The sequence below is a fragment of the Etheostoma spectabile genome, chromosome 8 (genome assembly GCF_008692095.1).
Source record: "Etheostoma spectabile isolate EspeVRDwgs_2016 chromosome 8, UIUC_Espe_1.0, whole genome shotgun sequence".
NCBI classification, from domain to species: domain Eukaryota; kingdom Metazoa; phylum Chordata; class Actinopteri; order Perciformes; family Percidae; genus Etheostoma; species Etheostoma spectabile.
Window position 1 is genome coordinate 22,512,724 of NC_045740.1, and position 20,748 is coordinate 22,533,471.

The 20,748-nt window shown below is 42.3% G+C and overlaps 1 protein-coding gene across 1 annotated transcript in view; it reads left to right on the plus strand.

The window, feature by feature from the left end:
* Positions 1-19,249, plus strand: part of si:ch211-212o1.2 (transmembrane protein 189) — a 52,042-nt gene extending 32,793 nt beyond the window's left edge. Inside the window, exons 4-6 of the mRNA XM_032524165.1 lie at positions 8,472-8,616; positions 15,163-15,375; positions 18,402-19,249. Of these exons, the coding sequence (XP_032380056.1) occupies positions 8,472-8,616; positions 15,163-15,375; positions 18,402-18,526 (483 nt within the window). The 3' untranslated portion in view covers positions 18,527-19,249. The remainder of the gene's footprint in view (positions 1-8,471; positions 8,617-15,162; positions 15,376-18,401) is intronic.
* Positions 19,250-20,748: the final 1,499 nt, after the last annotated feature.

The window sequence follows — 20,748 nt, forward strand, 5'->3', positions numbered from 1 at the left end:
GTTTGGTAAATAAATTACTTTTTACACATACCGTGACAATGTCTGGCAGCTAAATGGGATTTTTTTAATTGTTTTTGCTGTTGGAGGTTTTGTCAAAATAAAAGCTTGTAGTCAACGTACAAGTCAGGGCCTTTGAAAAAAATCTGAGATCCTAGTACAGATTTGTTTGACCCAGTGAATTATGGACCACAGAGAAGATACGGTGCCGTATCCGTTTACCCTCTCACCTGAGGCTGCGTCACCATGGCAGCATGGTGCTTGCACCCCATATCCCCCCTGAGCCTCAGGACTGCCATAGTGACCTGGAAACTAAATGTCAGTGTCTCACAGAGGGAGCTCCCTGTAGACCCTAATGTCCATGGTCCCCAACACACACGTGGACACACACTGTGAACCTCCATTACCTCTCACCGTGCAGTGCCGGAAGACGTGTGTGTGTGTCTGTGTGTGTGTGCGTATGTGTGTGTGTATGTGTATGTGTGTGTTTGTGAATGCAATATTTAATTATACCATTAAAACAAGTTGCCTACATTAATTGTCCCATTTCCCACAGCCAAGTAAAGTAAAGGTTATTCTCATTTCAGCCAATTAAAATTGGTGTGATCATGTGCAGCTTGCAGACTGGTTCATGTACACTTTGTTTTGATTGATGGGATGAGATTTCAGTGAGTGTGTGTTTCATCTACTATTTCTTCTATTTATGAAATATTCATTGATAATGAATTAGTGGAAATGTTGAAGCTTGTGTGTGTGTTTTGAGACCTGCAGCTTTCCAATTAGAGCGTTAGTTCTCATTGCTGAACCCATGCCATGTCATTGCTCAATTAATAATGTTATAATACTATTCACTGATTTGATTTGATGGCGTAAAAGAGCTCCACATGAAGGCCGACTATGAGATCATAAAAGTGTTAATAGCCTTCTATTTTACAGTATGTGCGTATTAAACACACATGTAGTGTCACAGTCAAACTCCTCCATATTTATTTATTTATTTGATTAGGACAATGCACATTAATGAACATTTCTGTAAATGCGCCAGTGTTAGCCAATTGGCTAGTTTTCAACTGTAGGCCTACCTAGGATGCAGGTCTTTTATGGTGGAAAGAAACCGGAGTACCCGGAGGAAACCCACACAAACATGGGGAGAACATACAAACTCCACACAGAAAGGCCCGGAACGCCCTGGATTCAAACCAAGAACCTTCTTGCTGTGAGGCAGAAGTGCTAACCACTTAGCCACCGTGCTTCTGTTTGCAGAATCCAGTTTGTAAATGTGTCACTCTGCACTCAAAATATTTTACAATTACACGTTACAAAAATAACACAACAAACCTTTAAAGGGTTGCACTAAAAAAAAAAACACACACAGCGGGCTGGGATTGCTTCCACACGGCACTCACAAACCGTTCCCCAATACGTGAAATACCTACGTTTGTTCACGGCCACGTGCACACACAAATGCAACAAACACAGAGGGAGTGTGACTTCATTCCCTGCTCAGGACGCCATTACCACCAGATATGCTACTTTATGCACCATATCTTTACATATTATTACACATACTGTATATTGCTGCTATAATAACTGATCAGATTATGCTTCTGCACCTTCTATTGTGTTTCTGTCCAAATATACTTTTATCACCAGTGTCAAATTACAACCAGCATTCCTCACGATCCAACCGCTGTTCATAATTCCATAATTCACTTTCTTTGTAAAGGCCTTCCTAATTTCTTAGAGACTACTAACAGTTTATTAAAGAAAGTTGCACCATTACAGTTTAATTGGATGTTTTAGCCAAAAAATACTTCAGCATTAGTAAAGTGTGTAGCACATACAATCAAAAGTATATAACTTCAACAGGATGTCACTCTAGCATCACAAACTGTAAAATAGCCTCTATATTTGTAGTTTTGTAATTTATAAAGGGGCTGTACTCGGTACCAGATCAGTAAGCACCATAGCCAGTGGTAAACCTCATTTTGTGTGTATTACATCTGCAGAATCTGTTTTTTTTCTGCTAAATTTCCACTTTTGGTATTAATGAGTTGCATGTACTGTATCTTAAATGTTGATATTCTATTTAATAAACTATCATCAATTAATATCTACACATGGCTTTGTCATCACAGCTTTGGAGCTTTGGGGTGGCCGTAGGGAGGACCACAGGGTCACTGGTGTGGACTGGTAGCTGGAGAGGTGCCAGTTCACCCCCCCCCCCCCCCCCCCCCACTCTGACATCTATCTATTTGTGCATGTACACAACCTGAGCACGTGTGTGTATATCCGGCCTGTGTGTTCTAACAACAGAATGGGGGAAAAAAATTGTAATTTCCTATCTTGGGATCAATAAAAAGTATAAAATTAAATTAATATTTAACTAAATGAAATAAGTCTCTAGGCTCTACAGAGCTTGAGTAGTCTGATGCATTCTAAGCATTTGTTCTTTTTGATTTGGTTTTGATTGAGCTTTAAAGTAGAATTTTCTTCAGGCTATTATGCTATCACTGTGTCAAATCACTGTGTGCATAATGCCATGCATTTTGTTGTCTGGAAAACAATACAGTTCTGTGGGCATTGTGCTCACAGTAGAATAAACCAGGACTGTTCAATCCCTGTGGTACTGTTTGTGTTTGCTGAACGTACTATGTGGTTTGATGTTTATTTATGGTGTGCCATTTATTGGGGTTTGGGGTAGTTACTGGGACCAAAGGCGCGGCGGCAGTCACAGACTTGCATGGTGTGTCGAACACTGTAGGAGACTTCTAATAAAGACTTAAGAAGAATAGACCTTTGCGGAGAACAGAAGGATGGCAATAGGCTAGTGGAAAATAAAGTGTGTGCGTGTGTGTGCGTGTGTGTGTGTGTCTTGAGACTGAGAATAAAGCAGGCTTGTGCAGAACACCTGAGGCTAATAGCGGTTGCAGTTATAAATGTAGACCAGACAATTGAAGCCAGTTGTTTTTTGTTACTTGTTTGCTCTCCTTTTCTTGTTGTTTTGTGTATGTATGTACTTTGTATATGTTTATGCTCTTACTTTGTTCCCTGTTGATGCTGTTTGTTAAGACCTTTTTAAAGATGTTGCTCAGATTGTAGAATAGACACCATGTATTAATACAGATACAACATATGCATACAATCATATGGACTCCTGGCCTCCATACCTTTACCACAAGGGGATACCGAACCGTCATTAGAGTCTGCAGCTTTAGGGTCATACATAACATATCCAGCAGTGAAGGCTTAGGACGGCCAGTATGGTCTCCAGGATCTGAGAGAAAAACAGAAAGTACATTTAAAGGTGGATTCTGTGATTCCAATCCTATACACTTATTGTAAAATTTAGCCAATATCTCAGGTACGTCTCAGGATCTTAAATTGCATCCACAATTCCTCCACTCGCTTACCTTCCTTGCGTCTTAGTCCCTCCCATCGAGGAAGCATTGGGGTGATGTGAGGAAATCACGCGAAGAGAGAGGAAACTAGGAAATGTGTTTTTAGAGGGATTAGAAGTCCTTTCCTCTGAAACATTCCCCCTGCTGTATGGGCGGAGTTTGCAACAGCTTTCAGCTGCACGTAGGGACAACCTGTGTTTGACCCATCCACCACCCCGACAAACCTCCCTATGCGTAATTTCCCCCTTACATACTACTCGCTAAACCCCGTCTAGATGCTGCTCTCCCCAGTACGTTCTACACACACGCCAAAGGGTCGCATCAGACGAGGACAGCCACTGTCCAAACGTCCATATATAACAGATTGGCAGGGCATAGCAGGATATAGCAGGGCGTGGAACAGGACCATGGCGACAGCTGCAACCATGATTCAGGTGCCACCCGAATCCAAGGAAATATGGGGAGATATCACCCAGCCCTAACTGCACTTGTGTAACCTCGCTCATAGCTCCTTAGTGAGCTTTTCTTGCTCCTCTGGCCAGAAATAAGAGCTTTGACACAACCTTTACGATAGAGGGTCAGAACAAATTTTTGCTCCAGCAACTCAAGAGACTTGGGAAAAAGCCCCTCTCACAGTCAGTGTGTGCGCTGAAATAAAAAAGGGGACGGGACCAAGTAACAAAACATTATTCCATTTGTGCTTGTGCACAGGTCAAGGCAAAGGCTGCGGATATGCATACAGAGAGACATGAGAGGGACGTGAGTCTGACACATGCTCACGTTGTGAAGGACCACCGATGGGAGCGGTGCATTTATTTGGGTGTTGAGTTCAAATATCGACAATCTGTCTGCAGAATCCCAGACTCCACATTTAACGTGGTCCATTTGTATTGGAATATTGTGTTATAAATTGCTATACCAAACACAATGTTCATGGAGACAAATTGTTCAAATACACCTTGATGTTGTATTGCTTTTTTGGTAGTATTCATGTCATGCTGCCACTCGTCACATCACCTATACCTTCATTTCAGCAGAAAGCCCAAAAATTAAACAACAAAGCAACTGATTAAACACCAATTTAAAAAAAGAGTCCACAAACATAGTCGGGGAACAGCAAGGAAGTTCTACTGGTGCTCCCTGATTTATTATTATTATTATTTTTAAATCTTCTTAAATCCTCTTGAATATATTTGCACAAAGGGGGCTAATGGAAACATGCACTAATCAACGTTTTACTTTGACAAACTCTCAAAAATGTGACTAAAACTTCAACAGCAATTTAATAGGATCAAAACTATTGCCTGTCCCTTCAGAGGTTCCACTCCGCGGAAAACTGGAGAAAAGGACATGAGGGCTGCATCTAACCATTTTTGTTGTCATTGATTAATGTGGAGATTTTTTTTATTACACTTCATCTTTGGTCAAATAGTTCATAAATGGCCATTTCCCATGCCGTGATGTGTGCTAATGTCTTGTTTCGTTCAACCAAAACAACTCCAAAAAAGAAATTTAATTTTCAATAATATATGACAAAGAAAATCTGCAAATCCTCTCATGTAAGAAGCTGGAACCAGAAAATGTTTGGCATTTTGCTTGAGAACTGACTAAAACAATTAATCAATTATCAAATAATTGCAGTTTTTTTTTTTTTTTGATGGACTAACTGACTTAATAACTATTTCTTTCTTTGTACACTGTACTCTGCTGTATAAAATAGACTAAATGAAAATCCAGTTATGTTTCTTCCTTTTATTATTATTTTTAGCAAGACCATAATGAAATAGCACAGTCACAATATTTACAAAATGCTTTTTTTGTAACCAACATCCCCTAATTGCATGGTGATGTTGTTATACTGTACGGACCATTCTCCCATACTGCACACTGCTAATGCTCTTCATTAGGAATTGAATAACAATGATTTGCTTTGATTTGAATCCATAAAAGCCTTTTCACTCCCCAATGCTCAAACTGCAACACTATCTTAAAAAGTGCTCTCCATTCTCCCAGTAGTGTTTAGAACTATTCCTTAGCGAAGCTTTGGGCCGTGCTGTTTTTTTTTTGTTTTTTTTTTGTCGTTGTTGAGCTTTAATTGACTCAACAAGGATTTAGCAGTCCTCTAATGACACCACTTTGAGGACAAAGTCACGCTCATTAGTTCCCAATGATGCTCGATTCACATTGAAATTTGCCAGATGTGCTTACAGTTTTTAGGGATTTATATTTAAAGATCCTTCCTCTCTAACTTTCTCTTCGGCAATCTTTTAAAAGCATCAGTACTTTTCTTCTTATGTCATTTTCCCTTTGTCTTTTTTTGTTACTTCTCTGAGAAACATATCTCCTCTTAACGCTTCTCTCTAATGAGGCTGATCAGAGCATTGAAGTGGCTTAATTAAATGATTTGTCTGTTCTTTCTAAAAGCCAGAAGAGAGAAATAAAAAGGGTGACACTAAGAAGAAAGCATAGATGGAAAAACGGGCCAAAAAGAGAAACCAACAAAAAGTGAGATGAAAATACAGCATAAAGGTTATGAAGGACAAAATGAAAAAATAGAAGGGGGTGGAAGGGGGTGGAAGGGCGTGTCGGTCGAACCAGTGGGACAGCGCTGGTTGCTGGGGCGATGGGCGATGTGAGCTGGTGATTAACGGACGTCGTGCGAGGCGGGCCGTTAAACGGTGTGGGATTAGAGGACATGCAGCGACCGGCGGCCCGCCGTTAACTGGGAGCACTGACGCCGCCCCGCTCGGCACGACCTCCGCTGCTTAGCCGGCCTTTCATCTGGCTGAGGGCTGAGGCGAGAGGAGGGCTGGGGACGGCAGAGGAGGGGTGGGGGGAGAGGCAGACGGAAATGGGGATGGGTACATAATTGTGAAGATATCAACATAGATAGTTTCTGTGTTTGCGGTGACACCTACGAGGCTCGCTGATAGCCGTGTGTGATTGCTTCGAACAACTAACCCGACAATAATGAGTTTTCATGCTGATACTTTCACGGCCACGCACACACACACACACACACACACACAGACAAACTCATACACACAGGCGCACAGATACACACTACAAATACAGATGAAAACCTACCCTTTCTGCTTCTTCCACAGAGGGAAATAAATTACCTTTGTCCTGTGTGTGCATGTGTGTGCATGTCTCTTTTTGTCCTCTTTTATGCTTTCTGAGATTCAGATTCAGTCTGTTGTTTGAGACCCCCATACTCTTACAGACAGGTGTCTGCCTCTGTGGAGGTTGTGTGTCCGTGTGTGTTTGAAGCTCACATCTTCTGAGATTGTGTGTGGCGTCCATGGGTCATTTGTGTGTGTGAGTGTTTTTTTGGACAGGCCGACTGCTGTTCTGTGGTTTATTAGGATGCTGGATATGAGCTTTGGGGTTGTGCGGGCTGCTGGGCATCGCTGGTCATGGTGTGTGTGTCTGTGTGTGTGCATTTGATCGGCATCTGTGTAAGACTGTAAACAAAGTTTTTCCAGTGTCTGTTGTGTTAAAGTCAATGTAAATGAAGCCCCCCCCCCCCCCCCCCCCCCCCCCCCCCCGACTTGCTATAAACTCTGTCAAAACCCAGGAATATGTTCAGGAGTAATTATAAATCATACAGTGTCACTGAATTGTACTCTGTATTATACACAGTAATCCAGCATTTTCTCTGCCACACAGAATTGTTTTTCATTTACAGCACAGTAATACAGGAGAATTAAATTTTGGATATGATATTTCAATATCGATCCAGAATTCTATCTCAAAAACTGGATTTTTGACAATATTTGGAAATCTATCCTCATGTAAGCTATCACAGTCAATGGGAACAGAGCATCTTAAAACATCAGTTTTGTCACTTATGGAGCAATTCTTCTTCTTCCTCTTCTTCTTCTTCTTCTTCTTCTTCCTCTTCTTCTTCTTCTTCTACTTCTTCTTCTTCTTCTTCCTCTCCCTTCTATGAAATCTGCCTTCCCATGCATGTAAAATCACCAAAGTTTTTCACAAAGGTCCAGTCCTATGCTATCCTTCCTCAACTGGCTTTGTGGGCTAATAGTCCTGAAGGTGGCGCTGCAGCAACCCTCTAAAGTGGAAAACTTGACTTAATTCTAATGTCCATCACTATTTTTTTCCCAAAACCAGTAAAACTAATTAAACCTTGTTCCTCAATTCATACCAGAATCACTCTTCTGCATCTTCAGACTGTCCTCCACAAACGATCCAGCCAGATTTTTGAATACAAAAAAAAATCAGTGCAGTTTCACTGTAAACACTTCTGCACAATTTTCTCCAATGTTCATGAAAATGAATGACAAAATGTTGATCTCATGGTAGATTAATTTTCTCCCCCTCGGACGCACTTGTCTCATGTAGAAGACGAGCAATGTATTTTTCTGTACAAAAGTAGTGTGTTGTATTTCAGAATTTGATCTCAAAAACTGAATTTTTGGTAATATTTTCTATTCTCATGCAAGCAAATGTGTCAATGGGAATAGTGCATATCACTTATGGAGCAATCAATTTCTATGCACATCACTAAGTTGTTTAAATGAAGTGCACACATTTTCAGAATTTTACTTGATAACTGAATTTGTGCCATTTGTTTGAAATCTGTCTTTACAAGCAACCTTAGTGATTGCCACAGTCACAGTGTAAAACAACAACAAGATCATGGCTTACCATTGATGTCTGAAGTTGTGAGTTTGAGCCCTGGGTATTGCAATACTATAAATTGTAATGCCTACTCAGGGTTTGTGTGTATGGATTAGAGACTTAGGTTTTAATGATAATTGTATTTCCCGTATGTCTACTTCTTCCTCCTCCAACAAGAAAAAAAGCTTAGTTATATGCACATCAAGCCGGTGCAGGGCTATCAGAAAACAGTGTCAAGGTAGAAAAGGTAACTCCGAAACACCTACTCCAAGCCACAAAAGTTTCATTTCTGCAGGTGTTACCTATTCTGCATTGACAATGAAATAAAAAATAACACATCAGGCTGCTGCTTTAAAGTCTGTAAGGAACATTACAGAAATGAATATTTTGTTAATTGTTCAGCAAGAATCTCTCTCTGTCTCTCTGCAGGCATTTATTCGTCCATTCAGGGAGCACCACATTGATCCAACCGCCATCACTCGCCACGACTTCATTGAAACCAATGGCGACAACTGTATGATACCCATCCTTCCACTGGCTCACATGGCCTACAAGTTCCTCACACACACACCAGGTAGCATACACACAGGCACACACAGAACTTGAGGGGAGACAGTACAGACAAAACCGTCATTTTTCAATGTTGAGGTTTTGGGCTATTTTGCTTCCCCAGCATTCCCTAATCTTATTTTAGACTATTGGGGAATAAACATCCAAAATACACATTTAGATGTTTATTTTACCCCACTTTGTCTTTTTGTGCCCATAAATTTCAATTGTCGACGCCAAAAGTACCCTTCAGCGTCTGTATGGAACGCACCGGGCAGAGCAGCAGCCCCGCGGCGCTTTAAGATGACGTATAAACAAGCGACAACTGTAGCGAGTAGTATAAAAGACCGAAATGCCGCGTAGGGAGGTTGTTTGGGGGGGTGGATGGGTCCAACAAACTGGGGTTTGTGTCCCGTTCTTGTCCCGCGTGTCACAGAAACTACATTTTATAACCCTGCCCATGATCTTTTCCTGAACCTAATTGTTCCGCTTTTGTGACGCATGATATACATCCTGACCCAGAGCACAAGTGACACCAAGATATTTACATATAACGCTAAATGAGACTTTTAGCATCAATAACAAACGCCAAGGGCAACTGACCAGGCGGCTGTTTTTGAGGTGATAGAAGTGAGAATGTGTTGATTTTCTCCTTGATTCACCAAAAGTTAGCATTAGGTAATGCCTCATTTGCATTTGAAAACTTGTACAAAAATACAAAAAAATTAAATAACACATTAGCTCGGAAAGTTTCATGTTGATATCTGTTGTCTGATGTCTTGCAAAATGATGTCTTGCTTTAAAGACTGTTTTCTCAAAATAGGTTTTTCTTATACTACTGAGCCAGAAATTCCCACTTCAGTAGCACTTACATACACCAAACTTTCCACTTTCATTCCTATATATATTCTGAAAGTTTTTCAAGAGGCGTTTGTTCAGATATCATTCATAGCCTGAGTTATGTTATATATGAGTTATTGGGGAAAATTGAAATTTTTACGGCTGTTGACACCATATTCTGATTTATGGAGTGATAAAAAGACATATCCAAAATTCCCTCCTGTAAATACCTTTGACTCGGGCCCCTGGGCAGCACACCTAAAAGAGTGTGCGCCCATATACAGAGGCTTAGTCCTCAATACAGCGGCTGCGGGTTCGGTCTAGACCTGCGGCTCTTTGCTCTATTTAATTCCCCCTCTCTCTCCTCTTTTGTATCTAAAGCTGTCCTGTCAATAATAAAGGCCTAAAGATGCCCCAAAAAATCTTTAAAAATAACAATATTCAATAGATATTGATAGGATTGATATTCAATAGTAATAGGTTGGCTTCATGACTTTCAAAAAATAACAATAATTTGGAGGCCCCCCTGCATTGACTCTGAGGACCCCCTATGGGTCCCGGACCCCCTGTTGAAGATCCCTGATTTAGAGTATTCAAGCTTTGACAGGTTTTATTAAGATTTGCTGTCTTGGTCCCTTTTTGAAAGTAGACACAGACAAAGACATTGTTATAGTCCACCTCATTCTAGATCAGAGGCCGTCTGCAGACCACACTGAAGCTTGTGCATTTCCGCGTCGCGTTCCCCTTTTTTCCCCTTGATAAGATGCTTTTTCCTTGTGTTACATGCATGCGAGGGAGAGTAGATTGGAATGAGGTCACAAAGTCTGTCATTAAGCATATTTACAACATTATACAGCCATTGTGAAAGATATTTCATTCAGCAAGCTTCAGAAGACCGTAGCAGTCACACTGCATTCTGTAAAGCTGTAATGTGAGTGTAAGGACTTTAGAAGGGCAGCCTGGCAGGGCCACCAAAGTGTAGCAGTGACTTAAGTAGCACCGACTCTGGCTGGAGTGTGTCCACTGGTCGAGGGAAGGCACGGGGCAGTGTGCACTGACCCTACGAGTGCAGGGCATGAGGGGAGTTACCGGAGGAGGAAGATCAGCTGGAGAAATGGAGAAACCTGTTATTGAGAAAGAGACATCTCCACCTGTCATGTCTGCACTTCAACTTCAGCCAAAAGGTCACTGATGGGCAGAGAGGGGGGGGGGGTTGACATCCGTTAGCTGTAGTTTTAAGGGCTTGAGGTTTGATGCTTTGTCTGCGGTCATGAAAGAACCAATGAGCTGGCAATTTACTTAAACACACAATAAGCGGCTAACAAAAAGGAATTCAAAGGTGCAAATAGGCCACCAGTTTATCTCTCCAACCAAGTGATAGTTTAACATGTTACGGTGGGAAGTAATACTGATCCCAACATTGTTAGGAAACTAAAAACATCATTAATGTTTAAAAAGAATAACAGTTTTGCGGTACGATTTACTCTGACTTGAGTTATCTCTGTAAATGTTCTAATTCCAGGACCAAAACAAGATAAGCATTTATCTTTTATAACTGAACATGTTTTGTGTCACTTGAGTTTTGCTCACCTGAAGAGGCTGGATGTTCCATCAAATTCTTTTATCTCATGTCTATTTTTTAGATACTTTCCAACAATAACTTAGTGCCACACTTGGGCAGCGCCCTGCAGAAAGGCTCTGTTGTGAAGGAGAGTAATAACGGCAAAGAAAACATCAGGCTAAACTATGATAGGAAGGGGGTGTATTGTTGGGTTTTGAGAAAAACATCAGAATTCTCCATATTGACACATTCAAGGAAGAATACAGACTGAGATTACATAAAAAGAATACAGACTGAGCATTCTGGTAGAAATGGAAAGAAGGTAAGGATTTTTTTTCAAACATCTATAACTGGGGGGAAAAAAATCCTGGCTGTCCACAACAGAACAATATTTAGACACAGAAAAATGTACCTTTGCAATTAGAGATCACATACTGTACAAACATGTGTTATGTAAAATCTGTACAATAAAAAATCCCATTCTTGCACAAGATTTGCAATAAGGTTTTTCCCAAAACCCGCTCTCATACACATAAAAATGTGCAATGGACTGGGAAGTAGGGCTGGCTGCTGAATACTATACTATATATGTATCAAGTATCGGAAAATTACTCATCATTCGATACCCAATTTCAATCCCTAAGTAATAATTCTAATCAGCGTTGGTGAGCCAATCAGCATGCAGCATGCTTCTACCATGATCTAATAATGTCTGTGATTGGCTGTCTAACGTTACACGATACAGAGGCAGGCAGGAAAAACTCTACGTTGCGCAAAGAGACGGCTTACTTAATAGGAGCTGAAAAATAAATAAATAAGTTTGTTCCGTAATGTGTAATGTTGTATTTTGTTTTTGTTTTATAAAATTGGTATCTAAAAAAAGTATCGTTTAGATACTGCTTTACGGCCAACTCTGAGTCACTTCCTTTTTTGTCTCAAGGCATCGACAACACAGCTGACAGGTTAGGCTCTTCCTGTATATATACGTGCTAGAAAGAGGTTTGCTAATGTTTTAAAGACCATGCCGAAATATTCACTCTGACGTTTCATCAACGCTTTTGATGCCATCAAGCGGGATCTCCGTTCGGAATCAGTCCTTCACTGACCAATCAGCATTCATTAGCAGAATGCTAGCGTGTTATGGGCAACAACGACTCAACCTGTAAAAAATCAAAAGGACAAAAGTTCTCTTACATTCAAATTTTGACCTATAATCCATGTTGAACTTGCAAAAACTTCAATCAACTCTAAGATTTCTCAACGACAATCAGGCGTCTAGCTCCATAGAGTCCCATTCATTTTGCACTCTCCAGTGGAACTCTGGTGGAACTGCAACCAAATTTGTTAACAATGGTGCTTAATAGGGAGTGAACAGGCTTTCAGGAGACAGGCTTTGACAATACCCAGCTCTGAAGTAAATGGTTGTCTGGAAGATGGTGTAGGAACTTTGCAATAAAGTATTTAAAAAAAAAAAGAACTGGAAAAAAAGAGGAGCAAATGGGAAACTTTCAGGGTCAGCTGCCCGTAGCATGGGACCAGTAAAATTGGGGGGGAGATTAGAGGGGAGGGACCAGTAGTGAGGTTCACTTGTAGGTGACATCCACCCCTGTCATGTCACACAGCACAGCGAGTCAACAGGTTGCGGGACAGAGACGGGGAGAGACGAAGTGACATCTACACCTGTCATGTCTGCACCTTAAGAGGTCAGCGCTAAGAGTTTGAGACAGAGGGTGGGAGCGCACGGAGAAGAGAGGCAGCGAGCGAGCCTGTGTGGGGGTGGGGGTGGCGGAGGGTCATGTAGCGGTAAGATGACATCTAAGCCTGTCATGTCAAGCTCCTCGCAGTGTCAAGCGGTCACCAGACAAAGACGGAGACAGAGGTGGATGGGGGGGGAAGCTGAAAGCCGCGAGGTGACATCTCCAGCTGTCATGTCTGCACGTGAACCGGGGTCAAGAGATCGCTGTTTGGACCAGAGAGAAAGAACGAGGGGATAGAGGTAGACAGAGAGAGAGGACAGCTGTAAGTCGTAGCGACAGAAAGACACAAAGTGAATAGCAAGAGTTGGCCGTGTGATGGACGAGCTGTAGACTTGGTTTTTAGGCACTAGACAGACAGAAACCTTCTCCGAATGCTCTTCAAATGACAAACAGCAGCAGGCGCGTATGCATAATGTTATTTTGAGAATAGTTGCACTCGGCTGCTTCTGAGGCCTGACATGTTTGTCACCTGTCAGCTCACATCACTGACACTTCCAATTCCCTGAAACCAGTCTCTTCTTCAAAATACACTTTTTATAGCTTTAGGCGTGATGGGAAACTGGATTGAATATTTAAAGTATTCACCGGCTTACAAAGATGCTTTTAGTTCACACTTTGTGCCACGTTGGAAAAGAAAAAAAAAGATTTGATGACAGTATTTGGCTCCCCTTCAGCCGGGCACACTCAGAGCTAGTTCACCGCGGAGGAGAAGTATTAAAATATAGTAATACACTCCATTACAGGTTTAGGTCCTATCAAGGGTTTATTATTACTGATGCAAATATGTGTAAGCAGCATATCACTGGTGTTGGTCCAAGTGAGTTCACTTTATATCCTGTTGTAGTTTAATCCGTAACAATAACTAAAACTCTATGAGCTAATTTGGGTTTTGTAAATTCTTAATTTTTAAAGACACTAGTATTCTTGCTTTGCCAGAATCTTCCTCCCCAGCGCTGCGGAGGAGGGTCTGGCTAGTCCACACAGCATTCCAGGATGGGTGAAAAACATGCTCTGGTTTATTTGCATTACTTTAAACCAATCACAACGGTCTTGGGCGGAGCTAAGCTCCGCACGGTGCCGCTGCTAAATAGTGCAACAGAAAACTCTGATTGGACAGATAGTTTAACTAGCTGTCTGGATTTACCCTGCAGAGATCTGTGGAGCAGGGTAAATCCAGACACTGAGGCACTGGTTACTACAGGTGTCAATTTAACGTAGTGGAGTAAAATGTTCAATGTGTATCGATAACCAACTGAAATGTATAAAGTATAACGTTGCATTAAATAAAAATACTCAGAAGAACCTCAGATTTGTACTTCATCACTAAATGTACCTGGTTACATTCCACCACTGTAAATAATGCGTATTTGTCACTAAAATACAAAGGTTTAGTTTATTCCGGTGTTTAATATTTTGCGCTGTGCGTCTGTTCCACCAGCCCATCGAGCCGTGGCTGTGGGTCCTGCTGTCCTCTGCACGCCAGCTGGATTCTCGCGAGATCACGCAAAAATCGCGCGATTACAAGCTCGCACAAAAATCCATTCTTATTTCACCCCCTTCTCCTCTTCTCTCCTCCCCATCTTATCTCTCCCCCCATCTCCCTATCTCCCCCGTATCCTCATCCCTCCCCCTTCTCCTCTTCTCTATCCTGTCTCCTCATCTCTCCCCCGTGTCCTCATCTCTCCTCCTATCTCCTTATCTCTCCCCTGTATCCTCATCTCTCCTCCTTCTCCTCATCTCTCCGCCTTCTCCTTCTCTCCTCCTGTCTCCTTATCTCTCCCCCGGATCCCTATCTCTTCCCTGTCTCGTCATCTCTTCCCCCATATCCTCATCGCTCCTCCTATCTTCTCATCTCTCCCCGGTCTCTTCCTCTCACCTCCCTTCTGCTCTTCTCTCCTTCCCATCTCATCTCTCCCCCCGTATTCCCACCTCTTGCCCATCTCCTCACCCCCATCTCACCCCCTTTCTCCCCTTCTTTCCTCCCCATCTCATATCTCCCCCCGTATCCTCATCTCTCCTCTTGTCTCCTCATCTCTCCCCCATCTCCTCACCCCCATCTCACCCCCCTTCTCCTCTTCTTTCCTCCCCATCTCATCTCTCCCCGTCTCCCCATCTTTTGCCCATCTCCTCATCTCCTCCCCCGTATCCTCATCTCTCCTCCTGTCTTCTCATCCCCTCCGTATCCTCACTCTCTCCCCCTTCCCCTCATCTCTCCCCCCGTCTTCTCATCTCACCCCCTTGGTCTCTTTATTTCTCCAAGGCTCCCGCCAGCATCCTCTCAGTGGGAGTACTACGCCTTCATGCTGCCCCTCTTCATTACACTACACAGTTTGATCAATTATTCTTTTAACTTTACCATTTTTGCTTTCTTTCTATGTGTATAAATGTCTGTCTGTCTCCTGTCCCCTCTCAGAGGCCTTGATGGCGTCCTATCCGTGGGACTGCTACGTCTTTGCCCTGGCGGTTTTTGTGACGCTGACCAATCAGATTCACAAGTGGAGCCACTCCTACTTCGGCCTCCCGTGCTGGGTCACACTGCTCCAGGACTGGCATCTGGTGTTGCCACGGAAACATCACCGCATCCACCATGTTTCTCCGCACGAGACATACTACTGCATTACTACAGGTACGAACTGCTGTTATCATGACTAGATACGTCGCTGACTTTACTGCATTACATGGACCACATCGCAAACTTCTCAGCCACCAGGACGCCCCAGAGACTTTTTAGGGTGAACCGGAACTCATTGTCAGATAAAATGACTCCTTTCACCCAATTAATCTTTATACCTTATATATAATTTTGATTATACAGTTTGATTAGAACTGGTCATTTCAACACTAAAATTTATACCGTATGACAGACATTCAAATTTGAGTTATGTCAACTATAAACAAATGATATAATTAAGGCTGATTACTGAAATCTTAAAAATGCTCTCTCTACTCTTTACTATGTTGCCTTTATTTCAAAATAAGAGCACATTGTTAATCAGGATAATTCCATCAAAGATAAACAAATAAAAGCAATGATAAAAAAAAAATATTGTCCCAATAAGAATAATTTTACCGTGATAACAACATGTTAGGCAAACATACTGTCAAACCCAAGTGCATAACTGAAATCTATAAATCGTATCTACTGTATCTAGAAATCTAATCCAGTCCCTAAGAATGAGTTTTTTGTTTTTTTTCATTAACACTGTTTGCATATATATTGGAGGACAGATTAAAAATATTTGTTAAAAATCAAACCATCAAAAAGTTCCTTTTCTAACTTTGCATCCATCATAGCATTGATAAGGATAGAATGTGTGTAACAGGAATTTTGACTTGTGTGTGTGTGTTGTGGCTTTTTTAGATCGCCATAATTGAAGCTGATGCTTTTAGAATAATTTCTCTTACAATTCTCTGCAGATTGGGACAAAATGGCGGCCGTGTCTGTCTTTCTGTCAGTCGGCTTCATATAAATAACTAAAAGAAAATGTTGTGTGTACGTGCGTGTGTGTCTTTAGAGACACGGGGCCTCTGTAACCGGCCGACATTCAGTATTCTGTGTGCATCTGGGTGAAAGGGAGAGAGGGAGGGAGGGAGAGAAAAGAGGGAGGATACACAAGGGAGATTCAGCTTGTACGTCACCCTGCGCCCCTGCGGACGACAGATGTGTGTGTGAGCAAGTTGGGGGGGGGGGGGTGTCACAGCAAAAGTGTGTTTGTACACGCGCACACATCTGCATACTGGAGCATCTGTGTGTGTGTACTGACCTCCTCTTCAGTTTCTAACCTGTGTGTGTGTGTGTTTATGTGTGGTGGGAGGTTGGCTGGTGTCGGTCAGGGGCCCACAGGGGACAGCGGCGGCCCCCCGCTCCCCCAGCCTGGCTGCCTGGGCCAGGCTTGGATTCCACTGGGGCTCGCCTAGCTGCCTTTGTGTTCGCCACCGGCTGACAATCCCCATGTATATTTAATGCTAACCTGCTGTCTGTTCTAACAAATAGGACTTCACAGGCAGAGGGGAGGGAGGGGAGAAAGCGGGAGGGCGAGCAGAGGGTGGGTAGGAAACAGGGATTTGGAGGAAAAAAAAGGATGAGTGTGTGTAGAAAGAAGTAGAAACAGCAGAAGGAGAGATGGAGGAAAAGAGAGGTAAATCAAACAAAACCTCTGGCTGCTTTACTGTCTTCCAGCAGAGAGAGGGTCACTGGAGGGACACGCACACAACACACACACACACACACACACACACACACACACACACAACATCCCCGCAGCTATAGCATGCACCCTATGCAAACACATCCTGGGTGTTGGTGTGTGAGCATCAGATAAGGGTAGCCTAAGTACACACAGCGTGTGTGTGTGTGTGTGTGTGTGTGTGTGTATGTGTGTGTGTGTTTGTTTATATGCGTGCGTGCGTGTGTGTGTGTGCATCTGATATCTTTTTTATTTCTGCCTGTGTGGACTTGTGTTACTGACTGTGTCGGTTTACGAAAGTAAAACTACATTTGTGCAAGTGCTTTACTTATATGTGTGGGCATGTGTGTTTTTGGTAATGATGGTGTAAATGCATTTTATCTATGTGTATGTATGTGTTTGTGTGTGTGTGTGTGTGTGTGCGCGTGTGCTTGCGTACATGCATGTGTGTGTATGTATGCGTGTGTGTGTGTCGGAGCAGTATGTACAGAGACGTACAGTACAGTCATGCATGCATGTGTACATGTAAATGTACTTTGGCCTGCAGCCATACATATATTCATGTATTTACCTTAAATATACATCATATTCAAGTTCTGTAAACTGTAACAGAGCAAAGAGGAAATGTCTGTTTGTGTGTGTGTGTGTGTGTGTGTGTGTGTGTGTGTGTGTGTGTGTGTGTGTGTGCGCATGTTTCTTTGTGTTAGTAGAGGCTAAGCACATCTCTTAAGACTCCCCTCATACCTCCACCACCCTAAAATCCAGTCTGCCTCCGATGATGAGAGTGAGGCAGGAGGTTGGATGTAGGTGGAGGGCCTGAGGATGGGGGTGCAGAGAGAGATAGAGGAGGCAAAGAAATACAACAGTAGAGGGAGGAAGAAGATAAGGACAGAAGATAGAAACCTGAGGTGAGGCATCGAGATGATAAGTAAAACAGACAATAGGAAAATGAGACCGGGATGTTTGGAGGAAAAAGAGAGGCGGGGAAAGATGGAGGTTGGAGAAAAGATGGTTGGAAACCGGTTAATAGGAGCCAGTGTTCGCCCTGTGGGTGCTGCGGGAGCAGTGGGCAGGGCCATAGACAAAACAAATATCTTAATACAGTAGCAAAAATCCCTTCAGGGCCAAAAGAAAATTAATTGATCTGTCTATATTGCTGAGGCTCATACATCTGTATCATAGTTCAGGTCATTTCATACAATGGAGTCTAAATCACATTTAATAACAATAATTTAATTATTGGCTTTGTGTTTTTTACGCCATGGTGGCGGCGTGACTGTATAGATGGTAATGTCATTCTGTCAGTTGGACTGTTTTTGGTCCATACTAAAATACCGCAAAAAACATATGTATGTTAATTTCTTCCTTATTCACTTCTTCCTCCCTAGTCCTCTCCTCCTTGCTCCACATTCCTCACATCTGCTTACATTTTCTGTCTCTTCCTCCATGTTTCCTCACACCCCAGGTTGGTGTAACTATCCTCTGGACCAGCTGGGCTTTTGGAGACGAATGGAAGAATTGATCCAACGACTTACAGGGCAGAAACCACGATCTGATGACCTGGCGTGGGCCAAGAAGACCGACAGATGAACACTCAAAAACACGGACGGATGGATGGATGGATGGATGGACGGATGGATGGAAGGATAGACGGATGGGCTTGCGAATGCAAACTCAGAAACAGGGACGGATGGGGAAAAACACGCTCTCAGAATAGAGCTTTCTGCTTTCTATGTAATACAAACATTACATGCATGTGTGGTTACACACATACACACACACTCTGTCTCTCATGTCGCTTCTGGCTTTTTTTTGCTAAAGAGCAAACATTCAAAGAAGCTGTTTGGGGAAAAAGCGTCTACCAAGCTTTAAACGTGCGAGGTGAAAACATTACCAGATCAGAACCTAACTCTGCCGTAATAGCCAATCAGATTGTAGTCCTGTTTAACCAATGAGGTGTCGTGGTATGTAGGTGTAACAGGTTTCTGGAGGTTGGGCTCTCCAGGAGGGACACCACGCTACCTGTTGAAGGCAGCTTCTTACACCACACACACATACACACATGCACACGTGCACACAAACTAGCATGAAAGTTACACGTTCAGTCACTATCTCTCCTGATTTCTTCTTGTCTGTTTTTTTTTTTCTTCAAGCCAATCCTAGAAACATCAACACCCTCTGTAAATGGTCATGACTGTTTCCTCACACAGAAATGTGAAAATGTGAATGTGTGCTTTAGATAAAACATTCAGACCTGTGCTTGATTATCTCCACATGCAAGACAACGTTTGGAGGACAAACATGTAAAAAAAATACATACATATATAAAATGTTTTATAAAATACATCCTGTAGCTTCCATAATATTCCATAAAATGTATAGCACTAATATTAATATGCCAGCAGTCAAGCTGCAGATGCAGACTTAATGCATGTGCAACTAAATCATGTCATCCAGTTTTAGTATGTTGTTGATAGCACTTTCTATCCCTCCCTCTGTGCTTTGACAAACCGTTTCTTTCTGTTCTTGTTCAGACATTTCTCATAGATCTTGTTGTACAAAAACACACTCGTAGTAGTCCAGCTATGTGTTGCTTTAGGAATACAAAGGCTACTGTATGTACCAACGTTTTGAAATGAATGTATTTAATGCATAAAAACGTATCAGTAAAATCTTTTTGACTCCTCCGGACGCAGTTATAAGGAGGTTTCAGTAGAAGCTATATTTTACTTGAATCTAGATGAGTTCAGAATTTTTGTTGTAGAAAGGAGCATTTAGGGCCCAATCTGCACAAGGCCTGACGCAAGTGTCTTTGCTAATTTAAGACCGACACAGTTATCAATTTTCTGTCCAGCGCCCACGTCATTTAAATAGTAAATGCATTACTGGTTTTTTACATGTTAAGCTCATAACCTATGAATTAATGAAGACACTAAGTGCAACCCTTTTGGACCATGCGCCTGGCGCACGAACCCTTTTTTCTCGCCGTCAAACTAGCAAAAGTGGATTTGGACACGCCCTAATTGCACCCGCGCCGCGCTTATCACGCCGTGCGCTTAGATCGTTAAAATAGGGCCTCTTTGCACTTTCATGCAAATTACCGAGGCAGCCAGATGTTGTCGTTGTCTCTTTGTGTATTACAATTTAAGTCAGGAGGTGTCCACAGGCAGAGTAAGGACAGTCAAAGTTGTAACTGGTGCTTTAGAGGAATATGTCATCACTACGTATACAGATACAATACTGAAACTAAGATGAAATGGACAAAGTTTGGATGACAGGTTGATGTTCTTTCCTCCATAACATTAACATTTAACAGTAAGTGGCACAGACAGAAGCAGAACCTCCTTGGCATCAGTGGTTTCTCCCCAGAAATCTATCCAGTAGAAGTCCCGTTTCTGGGAGGATGCTTTCGGCTGCCCCAAAGGCTTTAAAATGAGTCCTGCATGATGCAGTTAGCATTAGCTTGTCACCACCACACTGGACGGCTCAGGGCAGGAAAAGATCACCTTGTTCTTGCCTCCATGTTCTGCTTTTTGATTCTATATAACTAGGATATTTTAACAGCCGGACACTTCCTTAAGAACGTCTGAATTATTTAAATTCTTTGGAAAGCTTGGTGTGTTATTGTTTTTTGTTCTTTTAACAGAACAGCATTTTGTCACAAATCTACATTTGCAGTCATTCATAAACACGTGCAGCCATTCCAACCATTCTTGATTCGTTGCTGAGTTCACGTCCCGAATCCTCTTGTTGAAAAGACAAAGAAATCTCGTCAGCGGTTGTGCAAAATACTAATTGGTGCCGCTGTCTGC